Below are 15,652 nucleotides of genomic sequence, written 5' to 3'. Positions count from 1 at the left end.
AGAGGGAGGAAAAAAAAAAACTCAAACCCCAGACAGATAAAACACAAGCTCAGCACACAGCAATAAACCCCCAAACACAAACACACACTACAGACAGCCACTTTCCTCAAGGGTCCTGTATTAGCTCTTTTTCTACTTAGAGAACTCCCTCTCCAAACTCCTGTTGGCAGTCCCTGTTCCCAAACTCCCTGGTCGCTGACTCACTCCTTTATAAAGCCCTGTACTTCCAACCTGTACTTCACTTATTGAAAGGAACTTTACTGCATTTACTTCCAAACATGCCTTAAGTTTTTAAATAAGCAGAAAGAAATGTGATACCCTGCGTATCCAGCTCCCTATCTCCACATCATCCTCTCTAAAGACCCCAACACCTCCCTATCTCCAGTCCTTGTCCTTGCACTGCCTCTTACCTGCAAGACCCAACTCACTACTTGCTTATTTCCACTCTCTTCCCCGTCTCAAGACAACTTGCTGCTCTGGGTGAGAATTCAGAAAGTGGTAAAAGATGGCTAAAGGATTACATCACAGATATGAATTGGAAGCAGATCCACATTTTTGTATCTACGCAGGGCTCTAATAATACAATCACAAAATAAAGTCACTTTACCAAAGGCAGTTGTCCTAAACAAAACTAATATTTACTAAGTGTAGTAAATCAGACATGGAATCATAGATTCTTCTTAATGCATCCCAGGATGTTTGCTTTTTACGCAACAGTGTCACACTGTTGGCTCATATTTACCTTGTAGTCCACTATGACCCCTAGATCCCTTTCTGCAGAATCCCTTCCTAGACAGTCACTTCCTATTCTGTATGTGTGAAACAGATTGTTCCTTCCTAAGTGAAGTACTTTGAATTTGTCCCTATTAAACTTCTTCCTATTTACCTCAAACATGTCATTACCAGGGCTCGACAAATAATGTAATCTACTTGCCCGTGGCAGGAACCCGGAAGAGCCAGTGCAGAGCGATCTGCGCATGCGCAGAGCACAGAACCACACAAAACAATGTAGCTGGCGAGCAGGGCTCGCCGCCACTTGGCGAACCCTGGTTATTACAGTACACTAACTAGTCATTTCTGGACTAGGATGATTAACTAGGTTTAAGAAAAACACAGAGGATTGGGTTTATGATTTCAATTGATACATTTAAATTAACATCAAAGTAACCAAAAGACAATATTTATAGCCCTTCCATACTGATTTTCATTATAATCTCAAAAGCAGAAGAATATGGTCACACTTGTTGAAGTCTCGGCACTTTTAAAATTACATATCAGATATGTAGGACGGCCCTGAAAATACAAACTGTTTTTATTGGCTGTTACACAGTAATCTCACTTTAAGAACTATACATCTAAAGATAAGAATATACATTCACTGTGTGGATACATGCTATATTCAAACCAGTCAGACACATCATAGACTCCAACAACTGGAAGGGACCTCAAGAGATCATCAATTCCAGTCCCCTGCCCTCATGGCTGGATCAAACATCACCTAGATCATCCCTGATAGATGTCTATCCAACCTGCTCTTAAATATCTCCAGTGATGGAGATTTCACAACCTCGTTTAGCTATTTATTCCAGTGTTTAACCACCCTGACAATTAGGAAGTTTTTCCTAATATCCAACCTAAACCTCCCTTGAAGCAATGGGCTTAAAATGCAGTTTTTCCTATTATCGGAGGCCAAGGAGAACAATTTTTCTCCCACCTCCTTGACACATACTTTTAGATACTTGAAAACTTATGTCCCGTTTCAGTCTTCTCTTTTCTAAACTAAACAAACCCAATTCTTTCAGTCTTCCCTCATCGGTCATATTTTTGAGACCTTTAATGATCACTTTAATCATCACTTTTCTATTGTGCACCTGTGACAAGCAGGAAGGTCTGAGACACAGAGCCTGTGTTTGCAACACACAACCAAGTGTGAAAATAGTTCTGACTTCCATAATATAAACATTTCAACTTCATAAGAATTTGAAAGATTATTGAACACAACTATTTTCAGATGTAAAATTATATTATTTTGAAAAACAGCTGTAATATATACTATATATTCATAAAACATGTATCATACAAGTCCTTTCATATACAATGAGGGGGGAGGGAGCACAGAAACTGTAAGGAGGTGCATGTGTTAATTTGATAGTTCTATTTTTCTTGTTTATATTTATATTTTGAGTGAAAATTATCTTATTATTGAAATACATGATTAAGATTGTTTTCACTGTAAGGGACCAACAACAACTGGTTGCAAATCAGAGGTGGTCATTTAATGAACATGGAACAAAAGCATACTCAATATAGCCCCAATCCTCTAACATTTATGAATGCATTTACCACTATTAGAGTAGTCCCATAAAACTGACAGGATTATTTAAACTTAAGTATGAACATAAGTGCTTGCAGAATCAAGGCATATACAGGCAGTCCCCGGGTTACGTACAAGATAGGGACTGTAGGTTTGTTCTTAAGTTGAATTTGTATGCAAGTCGAAACTGGTACATATTGTAGGTGAAACTCTAGCCAAACATTTCTCCAGAGCTCAGTTTTATTCTCCCATACCTCACTTTCCTCAGCCCTTTATTCTCAAGCTGAGGTGTCTGCTGAGAAAAGCCGCTCCGCGTCTCCCTGGTCTGCTGGGGGAGGCACTAGCTTCGCGTCTCCCTGGTCTGCTGGGGGGAAGCAGCTAGTGCGGGGTTGCTTCACCCCGTTTGTAAGTAGGGATCCGATGTAAGTCGGATCCATGTAACCCGGGGACTGCCTGTATCTTGGAATTCCTTGGGTGGGTCTAAGTGAGGGGATTCCGACTAAGGGTAATATCTTGTTTCACTGAGTATCAAAATAAATGGGGCCACCTCCCAAGTCCAGAACTACGGTGGATGAGTTTGCAGTAATTTTACAGTTTGCAAGCTCCCTCAAACAAAATTCAACAATGCAAAAGACAGTAAATTGAAGGGCACTGGTTATTGTGTAGAAATGCCTTCTGAAGTATCAGCTTTGGTGGCATTTTAATTTACTTAAACCTAAAACTACAAAACAAGCCCAACAAAGTATTTAAGTACATTATTATGCATGTACATTAGTATAAAAGCCTCTTTTTATGCTATAATGGGGTAAATAATGTACATCAAATCATGCAGCTAAGGGACTCTTCTGTTGTACCTATTTGATACATTTTAGACTTGATCCAATAAAGACTACATGATTGTAACAGTAGTAACAAAACCATAACATTTTTAAACTTTCACTCAGCAGTATCAAACAAATTAAAATTTGTAGTCACTTTGGCTTGTCAATAATTGGGAGTGCCAGACAAATGTGTGCATATGCCTAGAATTATTGTTTGTTGCTGTCCTCAGGGAATGGGTGTTCTCTGTGTTACCCCATTTCATTTCTTGTTGGCAATGTATTTCAGGAAAATCCAGCTCCAGAGCCAAGATATTAAAATAGATATTTTTTTCCTTAAAGGCCTACTGCAGCCAGACCACCTGCCGAGTCTGCAGTTCTGGCAGAAGTACCTTTTTTCCAATCCATGACATGATGGTACTGATTAAACAGTTCATCCTAAAGGCAGTAAAAGGCCTTTATAAAAACAAAGGCAGGTATAGAGCTCAATTAGAATACAGGCAGTCCACGGGTTACGTGGATCCGACTTATGTCAGATCCCTACTTAAGAACGGGGTGAGGAAACCCCGAACTAGCTGCAGCCCACCCCGCTAGCAGACCACCGGGACGCGCCACGGCGGTCCCGCCGCCCGCGTCCTCCGCAGCAAGAAAAGCTGCTCCGCGTCTCCCTGGTCAGCAGACCAGGGAGACGCAGAGCAAAGCCACGGAGGACGCGGGCAGCGGGACCGCGGTGCGTCTCGGCGGTCCCACCGCCCGTGTCCTCCGCAGCGAGAAAAACCTGGTCTGCTGGGGGGGGGGGGGTGCAGTTAGTGCGCCCCTCCCTCCCACCCCCCAGCAGACCAGGCTTTTCTCACCGCTGGTCAGTTTCAGCAGCAGCTGAATCAGGATGCCTAGGGTAGAGCAGCTGGGGTGCTGCCGGGTTGGTCCAGTAGCGCCGAGGAGCGGCGCTGCGGGACCAACCCAGCAGCACCCCAGCTGCTCTGCCCCAGGCGTCCCCAAGAGCAGCTGGGGTGCTGCTGGGTTGGTCCCGCCGTGCCAAGGGTCGGTGCTACCAGACCAACCCAGCAGCACTCCAGCTGCTCTGCCCCAGGAGTGTCCGCTTCAGCCGCTGCTGGTCAGTTTCAGCAGCGGCTGAATCTGGATGCCTGGCACAGAGCAGCTGGGGCCCTGCCGGGTTGGTCCCGCAGCGCCGCACCTCGGCGCTGCAGGGACCAACCTGGCAGCACCCCAGCTGCTCTACCCCAGGTGTCCCAAAGTCAGCTGCTGCTGAAACTGATCAGCAGCTGATTCCAGGAAGCCTGGGGCAAAGCAGCTCTGCCTTGGGCTTCCTGTAGTCAGCCGCTGGTCAGTTTCAGCAGCGGCTGAATCAGGGACACCTGGGGTACAATATGTACCAGTTCCGACTTACATACAAATTCAACTTAAGAACAAACCTACATTCCCTATCTTGTACGTAACCCGGGGACTGCCTGTACTCTGAAGTTTGGTAGACCAGATTACAGTATCTGGGACAAAAGTTTGACACCTGTTTTACAATAAAAAGTATTCACAAGATTTGGACAAAGGAAAGAAAGATACAAGGTTTATAAACGCCAATCTTTGTATGTATTTATTTATTGCAGCTAACAGATTAAATTCTACAAGTAGTATCAGCAGGATTCTTTATACTGTATTAAATCAAGGTGTAGGAGGGAAAGTACTGTATGTCCAAATAATACTATTTCCAAGCTGTAGCCTCAATTCACAAAAGCATGCTCAAGTAGTTTCTTGAACGGGCATTGATTTAAGAATATGTTAACCTGAGAGTATAAATCTGTTTTTTGTTAAGTATTCTAACTAATCACTTTGAAAAATCACTTAAAAAAATTGAATTTTTAAAAAATATGACTTTAGAAAAAAGGTGAGTATCAGATTCTTCAAGCGGAGTATTTTAAGATAAGTACACATTTGGATTCAATCTGAAAATCCCCTTTTCATTCTTTCAAATTTGATAGAAGTATGTAATTAATTATTTCTGCCAGTACCATGCTCAATGAATGTATTTAAATACTCTTCCAAGAAAAAAAGCCATGCCAACATACATTGGTATCATTTAAAAAGGCATTTCACATAAGTAACAGAATTAAGATTCAATCTATCTTAAACAATTTGATGGCCAATTTTGAAATGAATGTCTAGAATACATGCAGCAAAACCAACCAGCAAAAACAAAAACAAAACACACACAAAAATCTTGCATCAAGGTACATATGTAGTTAAGAAATTAACATGCAACACATTACATTTTGCAAGCTGACAGACATCTGACAAAGAGTTGCAATAAAGCAGATATACAGACCATAGTTGTGTTTTAGAAGTTATAAAAATAACCCAGTTCAATCAGTATTGAATAATGCAAATAAAAGTGGCATGTGTTCTAATTATGGATATATTTGGTCCATTTAAAAAACACACCCTTCATATAATGAAATAATAAAAGAAAATATTGCTTAAGGCAAATGAAGGTTTTTCATCAGAAACATTAGTATGTGTGCATCTACTTTCAGGATTGATAGTATATATATATTGAAATCAATTTAAGACTTTACTCTTACATTTATACTCTTTGCCCAACAAGAATTTAGCTATTTTATAGTAAAATACTTCACAAGCATCGGAATTCAATATTAAAACGGAAGCATAAATTAATCTATTTGCAAATCTCTTGAAATATTACATGCTGCATAAATCCATATTTTATTAGGAATAAGGCAGCAAACCAGACAAAAAGCTATATTCATTTTCAAAGTCAAGGAAAAAAATTGGCCCCTGACCTAGTTCCATGCAAATGAATAGTTTTGAAGGTTTTATTTCTTGTTACTGAAAAAGAAATAGAAAGCGCATCTTGAGTGAATGATCTTGGAGACACAGATTTAGATAGTCCGACTGCTGGAAACTTGTCACTATATTCAATCATGAAAAAGTTCTCAGCCAGCTTTAAATTAATGGAAAAGATTCACTCATTGTTTTGTAATTTTTAAAACTTACTTTCAAAATCCAGGAAAAAATGTGGATAGTTTTCAATTTCCCTGGTAAGGACCTTAAGAAGATTACCCATCCCAGCAAACCTAGTGAATGCAACAAAATTATAAAAAGTTACATATACAGAATTAGAAAGTTACAACTAAGGGCTTGACACAGTCTGCAGCATCTATTAAGTTTCATGGTAAGTTCTGAACTTTTCAGAAAGTGTTTATTATTAATTGTGTGGTATTTATTTACATATCAACTCAGAGAGGCCTTGTCTTACATTCAGGAATATCTCTGATTGATGACCAGCTGTCTCCCAATCAGGGAAGATGCATTTGTTTTGACCCTTAAACTTATGCAAAGATGCATTGGCATTACTTCTCTTAGCAAAACTGACAGACTCTGAATTGCTGAATCAGGAATATTCCAAAAGAAAAAGCAAGGCCTCAGTCTTTGATTTGTATTTAAAAATAGAAACGCAAGAAGTCATCTGAAAAAGAGCCACCCTTCATTAATGTAAGAAATAAAGAAAAGCAATTTTTTTATTCTATGTTTCAAAAAATTAAGAGATTTAAATATCATCATCAACATCAAAATATCGGCTACAAAACTGTTGACAAATCCTGTACCCCTTCATCATAATACATTTTTAAATGAAAAACTTTAAACCTCAGATGCATCTTTTTAGTGATTTCAAAAATACCTAGACTCCATCTTAATGAAAAAAAAAAACACCCACTCATTATCAGAGAAGTTGAAAGAAATTCCTGAAAAAGCTATTGTATCTGTCAATGAAACACAAGAGGAGTTCTATATGGCCATTTCTTTGCTGGAAAGTTTTACCAACTATACCAGTAGAATCATTCTACAATAGAGACTCTTATTCTGGCAGAGTATAAAAAGACTTTTTTTTTTCAGTTTAACTTATCTCCACTTCTCAAGGGAGAGAGAAGCTAAACTGAAAAAGGCACACTTATAACAGGAGAGAGAAAGCGTTACACTGTTATACTAAAAAAATTTATGTTTAGACAATGCCCACAGCGATCCAGGACCACAATATTTTCCCTTTACCTTCATTCTATACAAGTACCTCTTTCAGAAGTACTATATTAAAAATAAGTAGGGCACTACGTTAATGACAATCTAAGCATTGCAAGTATGTTTGTCAAACCCTATCACCTATAGAACTTTAGACTGGTACTGGATAGTCATCTATTTTTCAGTTTCATCTCTCTCCTCCTGTCTCTTTTAATGTAAAGGCGTATTAAACCAAACATGACTCTGACTTATTAAGAGCAGCCACAGAGTTTCTTCTATAAATATTGTGAGTGAGGGTGACATGACACCTTCCTGTAGCACATTTAAAGGATGTTTTTTTCATAAGAACGAACAGGAATAGCCTCGTAGTGGAATGTTTCCATGATTTTAAAGCAGTCCTGTTTATTTCATAAAGTGTTATAACTTAACAGTCAAAGACTGATGATCTAACTTGCTTTAGGGAAGTCATATTAGGCTTAATACAGTTCTATATTTTTCAGAGAATTAAATTATCTGTAAGTGTCCTTTTCAAAATCCTCTAAAGCGCAGACTGTCAAGCCCTTTATAATTAGCAACATATATTCAAAATATCAAAAATTAGTTTTTCAGAAAGTTATTACAATGCATACACAGAAACACCAATTTTTAAAAAACTTTAAGTGAGGTCTATCATATCTACTGAGTTTAACTTTTCAATTACATAAGTGAACAAAATGAAAATAAAACTATTAGTTCATACAGTAATAATCATGTAGTTAGTCAGCAATGTAATATTTCATCCCCACAACAGTAACGAATTGCTATCAACATCATGCAGAAAACAGAGTATGTAGATCACATTTTTTCATAAACATGGAAAACAACAATGCACTGTTACTGAACATTTGCTTTAAGAAAGTAGATAATATTACTCAGTCCCATTTCAAATTCCTCTCATTTTAAACTGTCTTACCTCACCCTTCTGACAGCATCTGATGAAGCGATTTCTTCTAGTTCCAAAGTCAAAACTACATCCAAATATTGGCTTGGTTGATAGCATGCTAGAAACAGTAAGAAAGCATTTCCCTTTGCCAAAAAACAAATGGGCTAGTCTGAGACAAACTCCTATCTCATATTAGGTATTTTAGGAATAGTCCTGGAGTGTTGCACACCAGGGCTAAAGGAAAAATATCAAAATGCATTTCATTTAAGTACATTTTCCTGGATATAAGTTACATATACCTGAATTTCCACTTTACATTTATTTTCATTCCCTCATTTGGAATAGTCGGGTAATTTAATTATTTTCACCTCAAGTTTCATTTGTCCCATCACAAAAAAAAGTAGGTTAGCAAAGTATTTGTTTCACAGTGATAATTGTTGATGGTCATGTTGCCACCTCTGCCATTCAATATCCTCTACCTCTGCTGTCTAAAGCTACCTAAATAAAAACACAAAAACAACTTCTATATCTAAAAATTTGATGAAGTGGATTACTAAATGTGGCTTCTTGTTTTGTAGTACTAATATCAAAGGGCAATAAACACAAAACGGTTGTGAGATTTTTTTCACTCGTCTCAAAGTACTGTACTTAGAGGTTAAAATCCAATGTTCAAAACATTCTTAAAGATTTCTGCTCATGGATTATTTAAAAAAAAATTAAACATCCCATTTCCCAATCTTCACATTGCACCCATTCTTTCCTTCTACATAGTTCTCCATTTCCTCCACTATGAGAATAGTAAACCAAATGGAGTTAGTAATAGGGATGTCAACTTGTAGACAACTACACAATTAACCAATAAGCCTAGTCTTATCCATTAATCCCGTTGACTACATGCATTCTTCCCCTTCCTTTGCATCAGAGGCAGCAAGTGGGGGAGGGAGTTGAGAGCCAGTGCCCATGGGGAACCAGCTTTTAAGCCATCCCCCCCCTCCCACCCCCGCACGCTGCTACCTCAGATAGATAAACAGTAGCATGGAAGGTGAGGGGAGACAGGTAGGAGCCAATACACACAAGGAGCCGACTTTAAAGCTGGTTCTTTGCGTGTGCTGGTTCCGCAGACCCACCTGCCCCCTCTTGCTACCTCCTACAAAAGGCAGCGGAGGGGGTGTAGGCAGGAGCTAGCTCACTCCAGCACCAGCTCTGCAGTATTGCATACCCCTCTCCCAACTGATAGAGGAAGCAGCACGGGGGTGAGAAGGGTGCCAGGGGAGACTGCCACAAGCAGCCTCTGTTCATGGCAGGCCCACATGGGGGAAGGGAGGGGAGGTGTCGGGGGTCTGAGCTCCCTGAAGACAGAGACTGCTCCAGTATCCCATGGAAACTTGCTATTATCTATTCTGTTAACCAAACCTCAAATACATAGCTGCTCCTCTTCAGAGAGGCTATAAATCTTCAGGGATAAGAAACATTATGTATCTGTTGGAAATACCTGCAAAGCCTGCCTAGTCAATGAGTTTTTGAAATTCAATTTGCATTTTACGCAGTCTTCTTAATATATGTTCAATGTGCTCAGTCTCACATTGTTCCTGGTCTTACGTTACCCATCATACTAAGAGATGAAATTACACTAGGAACAACTAACTATAAGGAAGGTTCTGCACAGTTTTCAGGGATATGAAAAGAAAGATTTTCAATAAGGAAGTGGGTGGGGAGAAAAGAGTGTGTCAGGATCCATCTTGGATCCCCTCTTCGGATATCTGCCTTTTGTTTATGAATTAATGTCATTCAAAAATATGTATGTGCATATAATATTGAATGACAGGATGGTAAAAATGCCTGCAACTGTCTGAGCTGCATTAAACTATAGTTTTCAATGTTATTTCCAACAAAGAAAACATTTTACAATATTAAGGCCTATTCAGGAACTTTCTGCAGTGAGGGGAAACTATGGCAGTATGAATGTTGTTAGCAAAGGGTCAACTGCTGTGTTAACAGTTAATAAATACAATACATTAATCTCATATTTCGCATGTTGTAGCTCACTCCTCAAACAAATGTGTGTAGAGAGCTGAATGCTCTACCACATTTTAGGGTATAAAATTCAGAATTTCCACAAAACTGCCACTGGAAAACATCAAATGCAATATTTTAAGTTTTGTCATAAGGGAAGATGTAGAAGTACGAACCAGTTGTAAACTTTAATGTAATAAAGAATCTTTTGTGGTAGTGGTGAACTCTACAAAATAGCAGCTAATTACTTCAACTCAGGGGTATGAATATAATTCATCTCCTTAATCACTTATGTGAAAAGCTTATAGACTAGCAAATCATGTATAATCATTAGTTTTAGTAGAGCACAATGTTCCATTTCACTAACCTGGAAAGTAATTGCTCTCTAATTCTGTGGACTCATTTTAAAAGGTGAGCTCCAGCACCACATACACAGGACTAAAATGCATGTACTGTAATACTCCTAAATGGGGTGCCAAATTCTGTTTAGTGTCCAAACCACTTAAAATTCTAGAAATAACTTAACTTTTGGTGGCATGCTTTAAATCAGTCAAGTGCTGACATCAGACTCTCAGCTATATATTTATGCTTTCTTCTGCTTTCCAAACTATTCAAGTTTAGTTAGGAATTTATATAAGCATGTAGGGAAAAGATCTTTTCTATTCATTTACATAATTTTTTAGGACAGCATCAAAATTTTTAGGACAGCATCATAACATCAAAACCCCATTTATTCCTGAGGTGTTCCAAATCTGAAGTGCTACACACACACAAATAAAATACACCCTTGCATAAGTGCATTTATTTGGGAATTAAGTGGTTTATTTGGGAATTATCCCATAGATCATGCAGAGGCTGAAAATGAAAGTATGCCATTGTTCATCACACATGGCAAATAAATATGAAATAAACTAGGATCAGAAGCTCTTGCACAGCATTTTAATAGTGTAGCCATTCCTTTCTCTGCTTATCTCATCTGCTATTTAAACTCTTGATGGTGCTTTTGCGGATAAACTAAATGATTTCTTTGCTTCAGTCTTCAGGGCTGAGGAAGTTAGGGAGATTCCCAAATCTGCTCCGTCCTTTATGGGTGATGAATCTGAGGAACTGTCCCGGATTGAAGTGTCATTAGCGGAGGTTTTGGAACAAATAGAAAAACTTAACCTTAACAAATCTCCGGGACCCGATGACATTCATCCAAGGGTTCTAAAAAAACTCAAATGGGAAATTGCTGAACTATTATCTGTGGTTTGTAACCTATCCTTTAAATCGGCTTTTGTACCTAATGACTGGAAGGTAGCCAGCGTGACACCAATATTTAAAAAGGGCTCTACTGGCAATCCTGGCAATTACAGACCAGTAAGTCTAACTTCACTACTGGGCAAATTAGTCGAAACAATAGTAAAGAATAAAATTGTAAGGCATGTAGAAGAACATAATTTGTTGGACAAAAGTCAACATGGTTTCTGTAAAGGGAAATCCTGTCTTACTAATCTATTAGAGTTCTCTGAAGGGGTTAAACATGCGGACAAGGGGGATCCAGTAGATATAGTATACTTAGATTTTCAGAAAGCCTTTGACAAGGTCCCTCACCAAAGGCTCTTGTGTAAATTACATGGCCATGGGATAAGAGGGAAGGTCCTTTCTTGGATTGAGAACTGGTTAAAAGACAGGAAACAAAGGGTAGGAATAAATGGTAAATTTTCAGAATGGAGAGGGGTAACTAGTAGTGTCCCCCAAGGGTCAGTCCTGGGACCGATCCTTTTCAACTTATTCATAAATGATCTGGAGAAAGGGGTAAGCAGTGAAGTGGTAAAGTTTGCGGATGATACCAAACTGTTTAGGATAGTCAAGACAGAAGCAGACTGTGAGGGACTCCAAAAAGATCTCACCAAACTGAGCGATTGGGCAACAAAATGGCAAATTAAATTTAATGTGGATAAGTGTAAAGTAATGCACATCGGGAAAAAAAACCAACTATACGTACAGTATGATGGGGGCTAATTTGGCTACGACAAATCAGGAAAGAGATCTTGGAGTTATCGTGGATAGTTCTCTGAAAACTTCCACTCAGAGTGCAGCGGCGGTCAAAAAGGCAAATAGGATGCTAGGAATTATTAAGAAAGGGATAGAAAATAAGACCCAGAATATCTTACTGCCCCTGTATAAAACTATGGTTCACCCACATCTTGAATACTGTGTACAGATATGGTCTCCTCACCACAAAAAAGATATTTTGGCTTTGGAAAGGGTTCAGAAAAGGGTAACTAAAATGATTAGGGGTTTGGAATGGGTTCCATATGAAGAGAAGTTAAAGCGACTGGGACATTTCAGTTTAGAAAAGAGGAGACTGAGGAGGGATATGATAGAAGTATATAAAATCATGAGTGGTGTGGAGAGGGCGGATAAAGAAAAGTTATTTATTAGTTCCCATAATAGAAGAACTAGAGGACACCAAATGAAATTAATGGGTAGCAGGTTTAAAACTAATAAAAGAAAGGAAGTTCTTCACACAGCGTGTAGTCAACCTGTGGAACTCCTTGCCAAAGGAGGCTGTGAAGGCTAGGACTAAAACAGAGTGTAAAGAGAAGCTAGATAATTTCATGGAGGTTAGGTCCATAAAAGGCTATTAGCCAGGGGATATAAATGATGTCCCTGGCCTCTGTTTGTCAGAGGCTGGAGAAGGATGGCAGGAGACAAATCGCTTGATCATTGTCTTGGGGTACGTCTAGACTACATGCCTCTGTCGTCAGAGGCATGTAGATGAGGCTTCCAGGCATAGGAAAATGAAGCGGCGATTTAAATAATCCCAGGAGGCATACCTAGGTGGTCAACAAATGCCTTTGATGTCGACACCTGCGCGTCCAGACTACCGCGCTGAGCCGACAAACAGCTGATCAGCTCAGCGCGGCAGCCATGTAAATTTAAATGAAGCGGCGATTATTTAAATTGCCGCTTCATTTTCCTATGCCTGGTAGCCTCATCTACATGCCTCTGGCGACAGAGGCATGTAGTCTAGACATACCCTTCAGTCCACCCTCTCTGGGGCACCCGGTGCTGGCCACTGTCGGCAGATAGACTACTGGGCTAGATGGACCTTTGGTCTGACCCAGTACAGCCGTTCTTATGTTCTTTCTGGAGTATACTGAGAAAATTCAATACAAATACTTTAAAAACCTTTTCACATCTCTCAAAGCTCTAAGGAATCTTACCCTAGTTCTACATAAATGAATATTTTATCACCATTGTTCTGTATGTGTCAAAACATCAAATCTAATTTCTAACATGCCATAACAGTCTTGAGGTAAATGGTGATGTGTACTTCAAATGTAAGGATTAAGAGCATAATGCCTGTATTATTCCCAGTCTAATACATGTGCATTACCATATCCATAAATCCTACAAATGGAAAAAAATAAAGTAAAGTATGGAGCACAGATCTGAACTAATCTTTGCAAGTATCCCACTGACAAAAGAAAACAAGCATGTTATAATGCTAAGCAAGCAATTAGTTCTGTCAAGAAATTCTGTGAAAAATGGTCATTGACATTCTGTATGCAGAAATAGTAGGCGTTTATAAAGACTACCCTCTCTTGATTTAAGTGTTTTAGTATGCCTGGGATGACAATATTTAACAGTTCTGTTACATAAAATAACAATGATCATTGACTCCTCTGAAACATTACACCTGCACTTTCATATCCTATTGACATTCCCCAGTGAATATAATGCATTATTCGACAACATTGCAAACAGGTTGATGGAAAACTTAGGTCATATATATATTTTGACTGCTACTATGAAAATTTTAATTCACCTGGATCTTCAAATTAGCTAGTCCAAGGCCTGGCACCATTTCCGAGTGACAGCACAGGAAAAACAAAAGCAACAGAACACATTCCTATTATTTATTATTTGTATTAAATTAACGTTCGCATACCCCAAAAGTGATTGGTGCACCACTGTCCCATACCAACCAATTAGGCTGTCGCAGAAGATTTTGCAGCCTAATTTAAAAATCAATGCACAGCACTAAGAATAATTAGCACTAGAAAGGAATGGGAAGGATGGCAAGACTCGGAAGAATAAGAACATGAATTACCTTAGGCCAGATAGACTTTTTTTAAAAAGAAGATATGAATAACAAATATAAAGAGACCAGGTAAACGGCTGGCATTGACATTATTGCTTAACAATTTATAAAGAGTGCCTGAAAGTTTTTGTTCTACACTCTGCTTTTTACTTCAGAAATATGAGAAAAAGCTATCTAGATTTTTAAAGGAGGAACAGAAATTCTTCTACTCAACTCTGTACTGATTAGGCCTCAATTGGAGTGTAAATTAGACCTCCCAGGTCCTACACCTTTGGAATCTGACCAGTCCTAGACAAGGGAGTTTTCTGGACCAGGGAAGATATGGGAGAGAGAGTAACCAGCCTCTCCGCTTGGCTCCTCTCCCCAGTTACCTGGAACTGCTGCCCTCACCCCCTGGCTGCAGCAGCCCTGTGGGCTCTGTGGTACCATAAGTTCTGGTGGCCCCAGAACCCTCGCAAGCTCTGGTGGCCATGCCAGCCCCAGGAGCTCTGAGAGCCCTCCAGATGCTAGCGGCCCTGCCATCCCTGCTGGCATTTGCAGCTCCATGAGATGCAGCGGTCCTGCCAGCACTCGTGGCCCTGACAGCTGCAGGCTCTGCCACTCCCTTGCCTTGTGAACTGCAGTGATCCAACTGGGTTCTTGGCCCCACTCGCTGCAGTCTCTGTGGCTTCCCCATTCCATGGGCTCTGCAACTTCACCACGCTCTAGCTGCCCCACCAGTTTCCCAACCCAGCCAAGCTGCAGGTCCCATGAGCTTTGCTGTCTCGCTGGCTGACTCTGCTCCCCGTTGCCAGCAACCTTTGTGCTGGGGCTGTCTAGTCCAGCAACCACCATGGTCAGGCCGGACCACGGATGATGCTGGAAAAGAGAACCCCTGACCTCAAAGATTCAACCTATAGCACATCTAAGTTTGGGTACCACATTTTAGGAAAGATGTAGACAAGGTGGAGAAAGTCCAGAGAAAAGTAATAAAAATTATGAAAGGTCAAGAAAAGGAAGACTGAAAAAATTATGCAGGACTATGTAGCACTTTAAAGACTAACAAGATGGTTTATTAGATGATGAGCTTTCGTGGGTCCCCCACGAAAGCTCATCAAAAAAAAGAAGTGGGTCTGGCCCACGAAAGCTCATCATCTAATAAACCATCTTGTTAGTCTTTAAAGTGCTACATAGTCCTTTATTTTGTTTCAGCTACACCAGACTAACACGGCTACATTTCTACCACTATTCTGAAAAAATTATGTTTGCTTAGACTGAAGAATAGATGATATAACAGTTCACAAGTATCAGAGGGGTAGCTGTGTTAGTCTGAATCTGCAAAAGCGAAGAGGAGTCCTGTAGCACTGTATAGACTAACAGGTTTATTGGAGCATAAGCTTTCATGGGCAAAGACCCACTTCGTCAGACGCAACAAGAATTTACAAATACATAATCTGGGGAGGTTG

General features: G+C 39.7%; 1 protein-coding gene across 14 annotated transcripts in view; it reads right to left on the bottom strand.

The window, feature by feature from the left end:
• Positions 1 to 15,652, bottom strand: part of CYRIA (CYFIP related Rac1 interactor A) — a 78,800-nt gene that overhangs the window by 32,023 nt on the left and 31,125 nt on the right. For 10 of the 14 annotated variants that reach the window (XM_075923457.1, XM_075923465.1, XM_075923462.1 and 7 more), the window contains one exon: positions 6,160 to 6,239. The exons of the other annotated variants lie outside the window; for them this stretch is intronic. In XM_075923457.1, coding sequence (XP_075779572.1) covers positions 6,160 to 6,229 — 70 coding nt within the window. In that variant the 5' untranslated portion in view covers positions 6,230 to 6,239. The remainder of the gene's footprint in view (positions 1 to 6,159; positions 6,240 to 15,652) is intronic. 14 annotated transcript variants of the gene reach the window in all.

This window comes from Pelodiscus sinensis, chromosome 3 (genome assembly GCF_049634645.1).
Source record: "Pelodiscus sinensis isolate JC-2024 chromosome 3, ASM4963464v1, whole genome shotgun sequence".
In the NCBI taxonomy this organism is placed as follows: Eukaryota; Metazoa; Chordata; order Testudines; family Trionychidae; genus Pelodiscus; species Pelodiscus sinensis.
Note: the sequence above shows the minus strand (reverse complement) of the source record. Positions and strands in the feature narration are given on the sequence as shown.